This window comes from Epinephelus moara, chromosome 20 (assembly GCF_006386435.1).
Source record: "Epinephelus moara isolate mb chromosome 20, YSFRI_EMoa_1.0, whole genome shotgun sequence".
NCBI lineage: Eukaryota > Metazoa > Chordata > Actinopteri > Perciformes > Serranidae > Epinephelus > Epinephelus moara.
This window is the reverse complement of record NC_065525.1, coordinates 27,720,736-27,736,961: the sequence shown is the minus strand read 5'-3', so window position 1 is coordinate 27,736,961 and position 16,226 is coordinate 27,720,736. Positions and strand designations below refer to the sequence as shown.

General features: G+C 40.8%; 1 protein-coding gene across 2 annotated transcripts; it reads left to right on the top strand.

Moving 5' to 3' along the window:
- The first annotated feature begins 2,773 nt into the window (after positions 1-2,773).
- pidd1 (p53-induced death domain protein 1) lies at positions 2,774-16,160 on the top strand. 2 transcript variants are annotated; one of them, XR_007571909.1, is made up of 16 exons: positions 2,774-3,870; positions 4,263-4,676; positions 4,802-4,954; positions 5,074-5,125; positions 5,241-5,442; positions 6,109-6,258; positions 6,901-7,074; positions 7,157-7,304; positions 7,383-7,518; positions 7,605-7,755; positions 7,934-8,057; positions 8,217-8,332; positions 10,856-10,963; positions 11,087-11,283; positions 11,627-11,728; positions 13,468-13,607. XR_007571909.1 is itself a non-coding variant. In XM_050074202.1 (15 exons), exons 1-15 carry the CDS (start codon positions 3,213-3,215, stop codon positions 13,700-13,702), a joined length of 3,018 nt encoding a protein of 1,005 aa, XP_049930159.1. In that variant the 5' UTR covers positions 2,774-3,212; the 3' UTR covers positions 13,703-16,160. The 2 variants fall into 2 exon arrangements, 1 of the variants encoding a protein (XP_049930159.1); XM_050074202.1 differs by lacking the exon at positions 11,627-11,728 and having other exon boundaries at positions 13,468-16,160.
- Positions 16,161-16,226: the final 66 nt, after the last annotated feature.

The window sequence follows — 16,226 nt, the reverse complement described above, 5'->3', positions numbered from 1 at the left end:
GAAAGGGGTCAGTTGAGGTGGTTTGGGCATCCGATCAGGATGCCTCCTGGGCACCTCCCATTAGAGGTGTTTCAGGGCGCATCCCACTGGTAGGAGTCTCCGGGGCAGACCCAGAAGCTCATCTGGCCTGGAAACCCTTGGGGTCCCCCAGGAGGAGCTGGAAAGCATTGCTGGGGAGAGGGATGTCTGGGGTGCTTTGGCTGGCCTGCTGCCCCCGCGATCTGGCCCCGGATAAGCAGATGAGAATGGATGGATGGATAACTGTGGTTGCACTAATGATTATTTCAGACAGCAGTGCTTGTTTGCCTGTTGCAGCAGAGTAAATTTATATTTTTTTAATCTGTATATTGGGGTTGGGGCGTCCCCCCAAATATATATTATGATAACTGCCTTGGTTTGAGAAACGTGTACTAATACAAAACACTGTACAATTTGTTTTGTTTGCGATGTCCTCCTTACAAAATAGAAAATGGTAGTAGGGTGTCCCAAGAAATAGTAATGAAATCCCAAATCACTTGCATTTGAAGTACTTTCAACAATAACAATGAAATGTTTTTCTGGAAAACGTCCTCCAACAAACTATTCGTAGAATCAGGCTGCCAACAGTCTTGATGATATCTTGATGGGCAGTGATCCAGTTCTGTTTGGGGCATGATTCCTTCGAGAATATATCTTGTTGTGAAACCATCGTGAAACCATCGTGAAACCATCGTCAGCTCAGGTTCTTCTTCTTAAAAAAAATATTCCTACTCTATCAACTGTGACTACTACCAGTCAGAGCTGGGGGGGGGGGCGTCTGACACAGGGCCCCAAAAGTCTCAGGTTCACAGGGAAGATTGGGTGGGCAGTTCTTCTGACCCCAGCTGGTGCCATTGGTATCATTGGGGATCCTTTAAATTAATAAATAAATAGACTAAAAAAGAAAAAAGAGAGTACATAAACTATTGAAAATAATAAACCATTCTGACCTGTTTTTAAATGTTATGTTAAAGTTAACACATTTGTAGAGTTACGATTTATTTAACAGGAACATACAAACAAAAAGGATTTACATTGTGAACATGGACAAGGTGTCCCTTGGATGCACCAAAAGAAAAGTCATTCTGGCTGAGCTCCAAGAAGAGTGATTCAAAATGCATATGTCTGAACAGATGATGACAGCCGCACTGGGAGGTTTGTGAACTACTGTCTCCCTTTGGCACCGCTTATCTGAATCTAACAAATTCTTTTCCACATAAGTAAATGTGACTTTTGACACAATTTATTTGCCAACATGCAGAGCAGTTTGTACATACTGATGGGCCACAGATGGGTCATTAGATAAAAACAAGATGTGTAGCCCTGTGAAGAGAATGATAATTCAAACAAAATTATATAGCAGTAGGTCACTTTAAACTTACTTGAATACAGTTTACAAACTCAGTCTACCACAGCTGATATATATATTTTTAAAACAGATAAATGTCTTAAATCTTACTTCAGCCTACTCTGAGTTCTTTTAAATCAAGGTTGAAGATTTTTCTATTTGTCTCTGCCTTTTATTAAATTAAATAGTTATTAATTTCTTACACTGCGCTGTAAATTTTATTATTCAATTTTTTTACTACAATGTAACTTTTATTAATCACATATTTTTATTGATTTTAATTGCACCATAACTTTTGTTATTCAGTTTTTTATTGATTTTAATTTCACTATAACTGTTGTTATTCAGTTTTGTTTATTGATTTTAATTGCACCGTAACTTTTATTCTTGTATTCTTATACCTGTCTTAATATATTTTAACTTATTAATTTCTATTCTCTACTTCTTTAATGAATTGTTTTTAAATGTCCTTTTATTTTTTGCAGTATGTCTTGATGGTTTTGATGTTTCATGTAGAGCAATTTCAATTGCCTTGTTGCTGAAATGTGCAATAAATAAATGTACCTTGTCTAAATTCCAATTAATCATAAGACTAAAGAAAACAAATAGAAAATAAAATAAAAATAAAAAATTCTTCATTTCTTTTGTGTCCCTACCCCTTCCCCCCAAGAGGCTTTATCTTTTGCCAGGCAGCCATTGTAAATATATATTTTTTTCATAATGACTTGACTGGTTAAAAAAAAAAAGTTGAATAAATAAAATCCCATCTTAAATACATAAATAATAATTGAATATTGAATTATTCCAATGGATTTGCACAATTTGTTTTTAAGATGCTTTTGTATTTTTTGTATTATCATTATTATTATCATTATTATTATTGTTATTATTATTATTATTATTATCATTTTTTATTTTTATTATTTGATATTTAAAAAAATAATCATTTTTGTGTAGGATGAATTACTGGCTGTAAAACTCAACATATAACTCATGATAAATGGACCCATGCATCACCAAAGAAAGCATATCAAACACTATTACCATAACTGCTTTTATCAGACGCTTTAAACATTTTAATTTAATATAATTAGAATTATTAGAACTTGAACCATGTGTCATGTGTTCATATATTATTTACTCACCTAACACATCAGATTAAACAGCGCCGCCCGCTGGCCGAGCAGGAACCAACAGCGAGTGCACACGTTGTCAGCCTGTCCCGCCCTGAGTTGAAACTTTGGCGGCGCAAGCATGAAGGCGCTCGTTTTATACACAACAACAACTGGAAGGGCGGGGCTCCTTAATTTTAGATCCATGCAGATGCTCCTGTCAACCGTCGGTAGACAATGTACAGTAAAACGTACGCGCGACTGTGACGACAGGCTTTTTCTTTAAAAACATTGTCGAACACAAGGAAGTGAAAGAAATCAGAGAGCTCGAGAGAGAAACAACTTAACACAGAGATTGATAATTCATATTATTTAGTAAATAACGCTACATTAGCTCGTGAGTAATATGAGAAACGGTACATAACGGTTATTAATGTCGCCACAGAGAGCATTAGATATGTGACTTTTTAGCTAACATTCACGTAATGTGACGAGCTAACAGCTAACATTACTGTAACAGTTATAACTTACCACTCAGCAAACATGTCAGTTACATGTGCCTGGTCGTTTATTAATGGCAGTCGTTTAGCTATGTTTGACTTTAATGACTATATGTGATAGTGTAATGGGTGACATTACAGACACACCATGCAGAGAGACACCCTCGGACCAGTGTCGGACCTTTAGGAAGTTTTTAGCCAGTTAGCTGTCTGTAGTTATTAACAGTGTCTTCAATGGAGAGAAGCAGCGAGGAAGAGGCAGCTCCTGATGAAGAGGATGGAGAGCAGGCAGCCGGCTGGACTGTGATGCCAGGCAGGTCGGAGGATGAAGAAGTGGGAGTGGCACCTTCAATAACATCCACAGGTGGAGTACCAGACCCTTCCACGGACATGTTGGCTCTGAGGCTGTGCAGAGAGCTTGTGTACCAGGATCAGGAGAAGTCAGAGAGGGAGGCTGGACCGACGATGTCAAGCGGTGTGATGTCTGAGAGCCAAGCAGAAGTTGTTGAGCCAGAGAGGGATGCTCCCTCTGTGTCCCCCTCCAGCCTCATGGACACCTGTGCTCCCTCCATATCAAGCCTCTTCTCCTCTTACTTCCCCACCCATCACCATGCCAATTTTTCCTCATCCTCATCTTCTTCTTCCTCTGCTGTGTCTCTGACTCCACCTTTGCCTCCCTCTGTGGAGCTCCCAGCTGTGCTGACTGATACAAGGCTGACCCTGGATGTGTACCAGGGAGGAGCAGCTGCACTGCCTCTGCTTTGGGGGTCCGTCCCGGAGCAGCTGAGGGGGCTCCAGTACCTGAGACTGGGCTCTGAGGATAAAGCAGCCCTGGATGGTGCTCTGGATGTCCTGCACCATCTGACAGAGCTGCATTCACTGGCTGTTCGGGGTACTTTTCTGATTAATTTCATGTGGTATCAACTGCTGCTTAGAATAGATGGTTAAATGGGTTAATTCAGCAGTTCCCAACTGGTGGGTCGCGATCCAGAAGTGGGTCGCAGGTCCATTCTGAATGGACTGCAAGTGACAGAGCAGTGAATTTCCAACATAGAGTTTTGGTTTTTAAGTGATACGCTGAATATATTAAACTGTGTAGACCTTGAATTAATGACTCAGGAGAAATCTGGACCCCATGTCTGGACCAGTTGGGAACCACTGGCTTAATTCACCTTATTTCATTGGTTCTAACATACTAAAGTAGATACAGTAAATGCTATTTTAATGCAATGTAATATGGGTGTAATTCTCTGTCTCATTACCCCCTTTTCTTTCTATTTCAAGGACACTGTTTTTATGACTCGCAAGGTGACCCGCTGCCTGGCCTCCTCACCACTTTGCCCACATCTGTTTCCTCCCTCTCTCATCTGGTTCACCTGGATCTCTCCTTCAACCACCTCTCCTGTCTGCCATCCTGCCTTCTCAGCTTGCCCGCTCTGTCCTCTTTGCTCCTGTGTCACAACCACCTCTCAGCATTGCCTCCTGATATAGGCCAGCTGTCCTCCCTCACCTACCTCTCCCTCCTGGGGAACGAGCTGGTCTCTCTTCCCCCGAGCCTGGGTCAAATGAAAGCGCTGCAGACACTGGATATTTCACACAACCTCCTTCAGCAGCTACCTGATGAAATTGGTTGTCTGGGGGAGCTTGTGAAACTGGAATTGTCTCACAACAAGCTGAAGCAACTACCAGAGAGCCTGGGTAAGGGTGTAAGGCTGAGTGGGAGTGTCAGTGAAAGACTGTTTCAAAAAATAAACAAGAATTCTCAAGCATGAAGGCAGCAGTAAAAAAAGAAAGGTGCAAATGAGTTTTCCTTTGTTGCCCAGGCTCCCTTGTCGCCCTCAGGGAGCTTGTCATCTACAGCAACGACCTCCGCATGATCCCACATTGTCTGAACAAACTGCCTCTGCTGAAAATAGATGTGCGTGACAATCCTTTGGGACGTCCTCCAACCCCTCCTCCTCTCCCTCCTACACCTGGTGAGCACAGGAGAATAAGCTTCAAGTTGATTAGTTTTTAAATAATTTCGCCTGTACTAAAACAGCGTTACATTTACTGTCAACATATTCACTCTGTTGCATCACTGTTTTCTAACTAGATCGAGCAGAAACAAAAATTCAAGAGTTGCACCTTGGATATAATCAGCACAGGTACAGTGTCACTCTCAGTGTGGAAACATTTTCTCAATCTGCAATAATACTGTCAGTTAAGGTGTCTCTGACCAGATTAAGATTAAAGATGTCATGCTCCTTTTTTGCTCCTTAGTTTCTGTGTTTCGTCTGCTGGGTGTCATGTGTTTCTCCCAGGGGGGGCTGAGCTGCTGTTCCCCCCGGGGTGCCTGGCGACAACCACAAGACTGGAGTGGGTTGAGATAAGGCCGGAGAGGAAGTGGGTGTGGCTGGAGGAGCATGACGTGTTGCTGAGTCGTCCACTGGAACTTCGTCCTCATGGAATTACATTTCTAAAGGTATTATACCACGTCTGTTATAGGGACACTGCATGGATTTTACGCATTTATATTGGTTTCCTCATCATTTCTGGGACTACTCTGTAAAAGAGCTGTTGTATAATGTTGTCAGTGGCTTTGGAGGAGCCTTGTCTGAAAAAATAACCCTGATTAAGTCATAGTGATGTCATCAGGGCAACCTCAGTTTGGACTTAGAGAAGAATCTATAACAGAAAGTCTGCATTACACACTAAAGGTGTGGAGTTTAAGAGACATGGGCATTCACCAGGCATTGAGGAGCTAACGGAAAGTGTGGCATTATGGGAATTGTAGGATTCAATATTTGTGGAGCTTGACACAGTGGGATTAAAAGTCAGGATATGTCGATCTCCTCTGCACAGATTTTGATCCATTATTATGAAATCTGTTTTTCAGAAAAGTGATGGGCACAAGTGGTGATGAATAATTCAGGAAACCATTACTCACTCATCCCTATTTAAGAAGTTCCCCAATTCTTACAGAAGTTCAGCACCACATTGCTGGACCAGTTCTTAAAATTAGTATTGTGAAGACTTTTTTGAAAATAGTCGTTAGTGTTCACGGGTTATTCTCGTTCCATCTTGTCACAGTGTGCTCTTTCCTGCACTTATCTGACGTAAATGTGCTTCAACTTTGAACTCTGTATAGCCTGTGGAGGTGTGTGTGTCATATCATCGCACACGAAGAAGGGAGGTGGTGGTGCAGAGGTTTGACGGACAGTCATGGAGCACTCTGCCCACTGTTCTGAGGAGGGGAAGCGAGAGCCACAGCAGCCACCCTGGTGGACGTCCAGCAAGGGTAACGTGTAAAACCTCATTTGTTACAGTTGTCTTTAAAGGGACAGTTCACCCCAAAATTAAAAATACATGTTTTTCCTCTTACCTGTAGTGCTGTTTATCAATTGAGATTGTTTTGTTGTGAGTTGCTGAGTGTTGAAGATATCAGCTGTAGAGATGTCTGCCTTCTTTTGAATATAATGGAACTAGATGGCACTCAGCTTGTGGTGCTAAAAGCCCCCAGAAATACACTTAAAAAAAACTCAACAGCAATGTCTCTTTCCAGAAATCATGACCCAGTTACTCAAGATAATTCACAGACCTTGTTGTGAGCAGTTTCATGTAGAGACTATTTTCTGTCTACTGAACTACATCCACCAACTGCATCACCATGTAGAAGGAAGTGTGCATCCACTGCTAGCTCACCTAGCTGCACTGAGCAAGCTAACATTACAGCTCAGCTAAGGAAGACACCATTAATGTTTACATGTCACACTGTCACGAGCAGGAGCCTCTCGTCAACTCACACCAAAACAATCTAGACTGATAAACAGCGCTACAGGTAAAAGGAAAAATATGTATATCTGATTTTGGAGTGAACTGTCCCTTTAAGCTTTTTTTCCTTGGCAGTACAAAATTTTAATGAGTGTTGGTGTACCTGTAGCTGGCCTGCTGCTCGGTGAGACAGTTCTCCTGGTTTATGGCAGTGTCCCGTCCAGTAAAGGACAGTTGCTCTGTCACACCAGCTGGCGCTCTGCTGGTATCCAGCGCCGACCCTGGAGTTAAGCTCCACTTTCCTCCAGACTCCACCGTGCAGACCCGCGTCATAACCTTACAGGTAACACTACATCATATGGATATCAGTGTGTCATTGTGATATCTGTGATTTGCAAGACTTTAGTTTGTCTCTCCTTCTGTAGGTGCTGCAGGTGTCTGTGTCAGAGGTCCAGACGCTGTGTGGTGATCCTCAGGCCACAGTTAGCCCTCTCCTCTGCCTCTCTCAGACTCCCAGCATAGATTTCCTGCAGCGTGTCAAAGTTCAGATCCCTCTGCCATCTGGAGTCACAGGTACAGTATGTCCTTGCTCTCAGACATGTTTATAACAGAATGTATAAGCATATATTAACATATCTGGCGCTGCTGCAGGCCATACAGTCGATATGTCCTGTTTGCATTTGCTACACGGAGACCCCACTGCCCAAACCTGGACTGACATTACATCGCAAGTGTCTCTCTACGTCACCCATTTGTATGCCATTTTCTACATCACACATTTCTCCTGGTAGGTATCTGTCATATGTTCTCATAATGTTTGTTTGATTAATATATTTACATGGCATTAACACAGCTTTGTGTGCACCATCACAGGTACTGGCTGTGGTACACGACTCAGCGCTGTGTCAGTGGGGTGGTCAGGAAGGTTTATCAAAAGCTTAAACAGTTTAGAGTTCAGTTTCTCGTCCTCCAGAGGAAGACTGATCCTTCACAAGTTATGCTGCAGTGTTTACCTGCTAACAAGGTGTGTAATTCTGCTCTCTATGCTCTGAATGTGTAGTTAAAGAGATCTACTTAGGCCAAAGACAGTCTGTATATCAGCTTTTTCTCTCAGCTTTGGCACTAATTTCATAATCAGTGTGAATTAAATCGTAACAGTTACGCATAAATGCTAAACGGTGATTGTGATGCTTCCTACCCAGGTGGACAGCAGAGTGCAGTCTTTGTCAGAGCAATATGATGGACCTCAGCCTTCAGACCTGTGTGAAATGCTGGAAGGAGAGCAGTTCTTCGCCGGCTTTGAGAGAGGCTTGGATATCAGCACAGGTCTGAAGTCCTCTTTGAAGCTGTATCTTAAATAAACACTTTGTCTCTTGCTTCCTTTCCTTCTGAGGTCTAATGATGTGCTGCTGTTAATGATTGTCCTGAAACTGCTATTTGTAAGAAGTGTCCTTGAGACATTTTATGCTTTCCTGTTTTCTCCAGAGAGACCAGACTGTGTGGCGGGAAGACTGTGTTTTGAGTTTTACTCCAGCCTGAAGAATCTGAAGGAAGTCTACATCTGTCCAGCTCAGGGTCAGAAGGTGCCAGTGAGGGGACAAGTAAGACAGACAAGATGGTGCAGTGACTGGAATAATGATTGCTGCTGATTTGTCTGTGCACAAAGTCACTTTATGAATCTTAAATTTCCACAGTACATGGCAGTACACCTGGTGCAAAGACTGCATGATCTCATTTACATTATAGCAAACAATAAGTAACAAATTGTTCAAATCACTCATCTGGACATTGCACAATATATTCTACACTAAAGCCCCGTCCGAATATGGCTTACATTACAGGGGGAGGTGACATTTTAATCACTGGGAAATTGCAGGCCATTCATTCTTGGAGTCATAACTTTGTCAAATCTTGACATACTGATATTATTTAGAGTGACTTACACCTTCCGAGGATATCATGATCTCCATTGCAAATACAGTAAATGGCCATAAATCAGCTTAAAGATCCTTCAGAGCTTGCCTAAGAATCCTAAATTTTTAAGTTTTCTTCAGTATCAGAGTATTCCACTGGTAGTTGTCTCTACATCTGTGGGTACATCATAAATAGGACCAGCTAATAGCTAATTTACCATACTTATAATGGTGCCAGTTTGCCAAAATGTGAAGAAATACAGGCAAAAAAGAGGATACCAGTGCCAGCTTGTAGCTGCAGTGACAACAGCCCATTTAATAATTTAAATGTTTCTGTTATCATAGTGGTACCCAGTAAGGCCTATATGACGATGTCAGCATCATCAGATTAGCAAACCCAGTTACTGATTTACATTTTCATATAAAAGTCTAAGCAGTTAGAGCTGATAAGAAAAAACTAGGGATGTCCCGATCCAATCTCAGAGATCAGTATCAGGGCCGATCAAGGCATTTTTTAAATGACTGGGATTTGCTATAGTGAATTATATAGAGGATCCAATCCTTTGTTTTACGTCAGCTGTCACATTGGTGTTTAAACTCACAAAGCTTTCATGCAGAGACAAAAGGGGAACAGCCATCTTAAACTCTCCGTTCTCCTTTTGTCCTCCAATCCCTTGAGCTCCTGTGTGTGTGTGTGTGTGTGTGTGTGTGTGTGTGTGTAAAAGCCACCCACAGCAAAACATAACATGCCATAACTGACAGTAAAATGCAGTATGAGAATGTTTATATATGTTTATTTTTTTTTTACCAAAATTATGAGCCCTCGTTTCATTACAGCTCAGTGTGAGAATATCTTGCGTTTATAGCACACAGTGTTTCACAGCAGGCGGAGGACAGATAGGCAGCAGTGCAGAACCGAAGACAATCACACTCACCACAGCTACTGCAAAGTGCAACAAAAGCTACGGTAGCTTAAAGCCAATAAGAGTAATGCATTTATGTAGCATCATCCACGCAAAAAAAAGTCAGACGATGGTTCATTCAGGTAACTTGTACAAAAGCTGCACTAAGGCAACACACGCTGAAGAATAGTCTCTTAAAGGGACAGAGAAATTCCCTCAAGAGCGCAACAAGGCCAAAACAATAAAGAGAGGGTTTGTTATTTTATACCTATTTACTTATTTTGTTATAAATAAACAATAAGGAACAGGTTGGATGCAGGGATTTTTTTCCTACTGCATTGCAGAGCTATTCAGTTGTCTAGCATATACATTTGATTTGAATAATTAAATAACTTAAGTGTGCAATGTCCAGCTATATTATCTAGGAAGGTATCAGATCGGGACTCCATATTGGCAGTTATTCAGTATTAAATGACTTGGATCGAGATGGGGTGCAAGAAACTTGTTTGGGACGCCCCTAGATAAAAGGAAAAAAAAAAAAGTACCAGCAGCTCATCCTACTGTAAAAAATCAGAGGTCGACTCAAAAGACGAGGATGTCACCCCCTACGGGATTTAAATTACAGAAAGACCAGCGACATGGCAGAAAAAAAAGGATGGAATTGTGCCTTGTAATTATTACAGGGGTGGAGGGGAATTATTACCCACGAATGTGCTCGTGATGGGATTGAAATCACTGATCAGAGTAATAATGTGATGTTAAAAACACCTCTCTTCTTAGAGAAATAAATCTCATCTGAATGAGCCTTTAAATGAGCCTTTAAATGACACTGTTATATGATCTAAGCCAATCCTATAATACATGCTACCTTTGTGAAACTGTCAGACGTAGGTTTATATTATATAGAAAGGCGTTTCTCATATTTATGCTCATTCATATGCTATGCAGAAAAAAACCCAAAACCTCTTAGCGTAAATCATCAAACCGAAAAGTACGACCTCCAAATGTACAAAAGAATTTATTTAAAACACAAACAATTTAAGTATTGGTCTCTAAGAAAACCAATATAATATTAACATGTTATGTAAAGTTATTATTTGGTAGTATTTATTGTGCTGCATTGTATGGATGTTTCTGTCTTCATGGTTACTCAGTGTAAATTGTACCAGGTTACCACAGTCGCCTGGCTCAGTGTCGGTTAGAAATGCAATTGTTAATTTGTCCCATCAATCAGTCTATATGGACAACACATAGAAAATATGTTTGTGTGTGTGTTTATTTATTTTTTTAATCTCTGAATCCTCTACAGGTATCTTTTTATAGAGGGGAGATTCCCAGCGATCTGCCAGAGGAAGTGGCGAGGAAGAGGAAAGGACTTGACAGCCAGTGGCTTGCAACTTTACCACTTAGACTTCCTGTCAGTTGATGCCATATTTTTTTTTTTTTTTTTTTTTTTTTTATATAATAACGTAGTTATATCCATGTGAATATCCATTTATAGACACTGCACATATTTATTCCCTTTCTGGTTTTATCACAGGCTCTAAACTCAGACAATAACTACGTCATGGAGGAGATCCAGTATCCTCCTCTGAACCTGGGTGACCCTGAGAGCGGCTACCTGACAGAGGCCAACCTGCTGTCCATTTCTCTTCAGATCGGACAGGACTGGCGTGTTATTGGAATCAATCTTGGCTTAAGCTACCAGGAGCTGGACCGCATCCAGTTCAAGTACAGGTAGGAATGATGAACTGTGTCGTCTTCATTAACTGAACTCAATATTTTCTGATTTGGTGATTGTTTTTACAAGCTAGAATATACTTCTGTGGTTTTTAATATTTAACTTTAGTACACTACAGGTAAAATGGATTTTTGATTTTGAGTTGACCTCTCCCTTTAAGAGGTTAGTTTCACATTTATATAAAAGCAGCACTCAATTGTATTGGGAAAACAAAAATATTATAGAATTCCAACATTATGCCAGCCTAACCTGTTTAATCTAGATTGTTGTTAAAGATAAAAAAGGATGTGTAAACCTGACAGTGAGATTTAGCTAAAAATGTACATTTCCTGTTTAAAGCACCTCTCTCTACATGAGGGAATGACGTAACCAGTGCATGCACACACATCTGTGTTAGCACAGCCAAAGCCTCTACGGGATCAAGATGGAGTGAGATGTAATGTGAGTGAAGGAAAACCGCAGTGGGAGAGAAATGGTAGAGAATTTTGATTGTTTTAATCTGCACTGTCAGCCATCACTGAGCCATCTGGGACACTGCAGGAGATTACACACAGACTGATGCTCATCTGTCCCTCCCCCCTACTCCTCATGCTCAGCAAACCTCTTGTGACGCATCCTGGAGGTGGAAGAAAAACGCATTATGTTAAATCATGCATACTATTGCGTAAATCGTTTTCTGTGTCAGGTTGTTATATAGGAGTTCTTTCACATGTCATTTTAAAGGGGACCCATTATGCTTGTTTTCAGGTTCATGCTTGTATCTTGGGTTTCTATTGGATCATGTGTACACGGTTTAATGTTCTGTAACAGCTTAGGTGCAGTAAAGTTTACTTTAAACTGACTCCACCAAACGGACATAAAACAGCACATGGATAAGTTAACCCTCAGGGCTTTCTGACAGAAGACCTTTCTGGAAGAAAACTTTTCATCTTAACCCAAACCATCATTGTCAGGGTGCCAAACCATCATATTCAGGGTTATCTTGCTTAAAGCCCTGAAAGCAAACTTCTCCAAACTGCCATAAAACAACAAGATCATTTAACACAAGTATCAAATTTAGCTCAATAATAATTGCCAAGATTTAGAGAAAAAACAACTGTTTTTTGCCAGCTTCTCATCATTAGCCTAAGCATGTTTACATTGCATAAATTAGCCTAGTGGCTAGCAGACTTTTTCCCTCTGCTCATGGTTTAACAAATTACATGTAATGGTATTATATTTATTACTCACCACTGATTTTAAGTCACTGCATATCCCGCCAGTACAGCTCAGTTGAATTTCAGCCTGGCTGCTCTGCCTACCGCCAGTTTGACAAGTGATACAGACTTTCAAAATAAAAGCATATGGATATCGATATGAATCGATGTTTTCATTTTGCATCAACTACATCGGATCGTTGATCGCTAAATCGATACATTGATCCAGATCGATGAATTGTTACACCCCTAGTACCTACATGTAGCAGTGCACTTGCAGCAGGGGAATGATCGTGTAGCCGCACATTCTCCCATTAGAAATCACCAATAAAAGCTTATAAACACAACTGGAGATGTTCCAGCAGGAATATGATCCGAAATCAGGGAGAAATTAATAACAACGGCAGCCAAGACCACATATTTCCCTGACATTAGCATGTAGTTTCATTAAACAGTGTAGGCTATGTAATGTAAACACTTGAAGTAGTGTGCCTGGAGCAGATGACTATATAAAGAATCTGTCATGAGTTGACCTTGTTGCCAAAGTAAAAAAAAACATTGGAAATATATTCAGAACGATCTGAAGCCTGAGGTCTTTGCTCACAAGCGTAACTTTTACATACCTTTATATCTCATTATTTGAAATAAATTAAATGTAGTTGCCCCCTTTAATAATATGTGTATTTGATGGTTGATTTTTGTTCTTTGGAAACAGGAGATGCATATCCAAAATCTTATCATTTATACATGGTTTATCTTCCAACTGCATTGAGATCCTAATACCACGTATTAATAGAGGTTTAGTACATTTCATAGGTTAAGGTACAGTATCTAGCAAATTATTTTATCCTAAGGTGGTACTAAAACATACAGCACTGCTCATGGCTATAGCTATATATATTTACATCTGTTATCTTTTAAACCTTTGGTAAGTTACAGTAGCCGATGTAAATCTTCTTGTATACGTTCTGCTCTCCTCGCCAGGGACAATCTGGGAGCCTTGGTGCTAGACATGCTGTTCCACTGGGCCCGAGGACAGAAGAATGCAGGACCAGGAGCGGCGTCACGACTGGTGGCAGCTATGATCGAGAGCGGCAGGAGAGACCTGGCAGAGGAGATTGAGGACATCGTCAGTATAGGAAGGAGAAAGTACTCAGAGTCATTGAGGAGGGTGGGCCTGGAAGCAGAGAGCTCCTCTCTCTGTGACACACAGCAGTAGATAAACCCATGCTGGGTGCAGATGGCTGACTTACACTTGAGTAACCTGTTTGTTTACAGTGTGCCCCCATCATCTCATCCTGCTGTCTAAACAAGTGTCCTGGAGTACAAAAAATCTATCTTAACACAATCATGATAGCCAGCTGGCAGCACCTTTAAGATGACCTACAGGAGACAGGAAATGGATGGACTGCATAAAGATGATGGCCTCGGGCTTGTTTTTTGCCACTTTCTACTTTTTAAAAACTGTTTCAGTATGCAAGACAATCCTGTGGAAGCCAGGAAGAGATAAAAATGTATTAAGCTATATAGGATGAAAATAAAACTACTCATGTTAAGTCAAAATGATGAGATACAAGGTCATAATTTTTTTACATAATATCTATTTTTTTACTTAGCATGTCAGAAATTGACTTTATACCTCAGTACTGTGAATTACAGCAGCATCATCAGTTGAATCAATTCGTTTGACAGTTACTCAAAGGTAGTATGTATTACACAATTGGCTTGGATCGTACTACATGTACAGGGGTTTCCACTGTCTGGTCACTGAAAGGCCCAGTCTGGATTTCTTTCGGTGAGATGAGATGATTTTAACAATAACCCCTTTTAAGAAATTTTAAGAAGAAATTTAAGAAAGCCCCTTTCTCACTGTACAAAAAAAAACACATACACCAGCTCTCAGTTTTGTATTGAACAGGTTACAATCGGCATTCATTTCTGGAACAAATGACTGCAATAGTCTTGTATTTATTGGTGCGATCAGATCTCATTGGCAGTGATCAAAAAACACAACACTCAGTTAGAAGCGCTAATTTTTGCCCCTTTTCCAGCCTGACTAATGACTTACCGCCACAAAATACCTCCTGTCTCTGCCCAAGCAGCACCTGAACATCTTCTAAAATGAGTTGACACCGAGTTTGAAAGAGAAACTGAGTTAGTATCAAACATAGGTGTAGATTTTGAGGGGGAAACAGGGTACATGTCCCCCTCAGTATTTTTCTGATGAAAACATCAAGTAGCAGAGGACTTTTATTTTGACAAAGACATTTACGCCATAAATTGATGCAGAAAAGGCACAAATTGGTGCATAAAATTCACCAGAATGAAGGTAATTAAGTGTTTGATGCTCTAAATTTTCTGGTAGAGGACCCCAAAACCCCTTTTTCATATGTGTCCCCCCAAATGTTGACACCTAGGCCCTTGGAAACAGACATAAGAAAGAAGTAACTATTGTTAACATTTTCACTGGGCTCCATACTGCATTCTACTGTTTACTCACTGTGTTATCCAGTGTGTTCGTGACACCAAATGTGACACACCAAAAAAACAAAAACAGAAAGACATTCTGGTCTAATTCAGAGCCCAGTATACAGTGGTTTAGTGAATGGTATACACAGGTATCCAGGGTATACCCACCTCTTTTTCTGTCTGTTTACAGTATACCCACCTTCATTCATTTATTTATTCATTTTCTGTAACTGCTTACCCTGTTGGGGGTCGCACCTATCCCAGCAGACATTGGGTGAGAGGCAGGGCACACCCTTGACAGCTCACCAGACCATCGCAGGCAAACAACCGTTCACACTCACATTCACACATACGGCCAATTTAGAGTCAACAAATTAACCTAACCTGCACGTCTTTAGACTGGGAGGAAGCCAGAGTACTTGAAGAAAACCCATCCCACATGCAAACTCCGCACAGAAGGTTTGAACCCACCACCCTGGGTTCGAATTGGGAACCCTCTTGCTGTAAGGCCACAATGCTAACCACTAATATAACAGCCAGTATACCCACCTATCAGCCAAAAAACCATTGGAATATACAGTAGAGTATACCCACTTTGTCCTTGGTCACCTATCCATCTACCACCTCATCAACTACCACTACACCACTACCTGTACAGAAGTCGACTACCTATTTTTTAGCAGGTTTCCTTGAAATTAAAAAAACCTGCATATACGTGTTGACTGTTATTTTGACTCAGTATCTCAATATTTTGACTTACCATGAGTATTTTTATTCTTTTTTTTTCATTTCATGGCAGAAAGGTCAGTATTACCTGCTCAGGGCAGAGTTAAGAGGCAAAGTAAACACTGGGAGCTGCTGGACTAGACTACTTACTGAAAGTGCAAGAGGAGCCATTTTTCTGGTTGATTAAACTTCTTCCTTGTGTGCCTTTGGTCACCTAGAAACCAGCCTAACTGCAGCATATATCAGTGACATATCAGGACATTAGATCTTTTTTAAATGTATGTGTACATTTCCACTGTTTTCATCTCTAGTAAAACTGTTATGTAAAGAAATGTGTCAGCTGCATAATCTTCATGCTGAGAGCTGCATGCTGCACATCATCCCCAATATTTCAGCTGTAGCCATTTTTCTATTTTAGTGCTCAAGGTCATGGGGTTGAGATGAATCGTCACGATGACGCTGGCCCCCCCATCCCCCACCCTCTACACCTTTACTGCAAATAAAAAATAAATGTCTGTACTTCTACTACATACCACTAGAGGACCCCT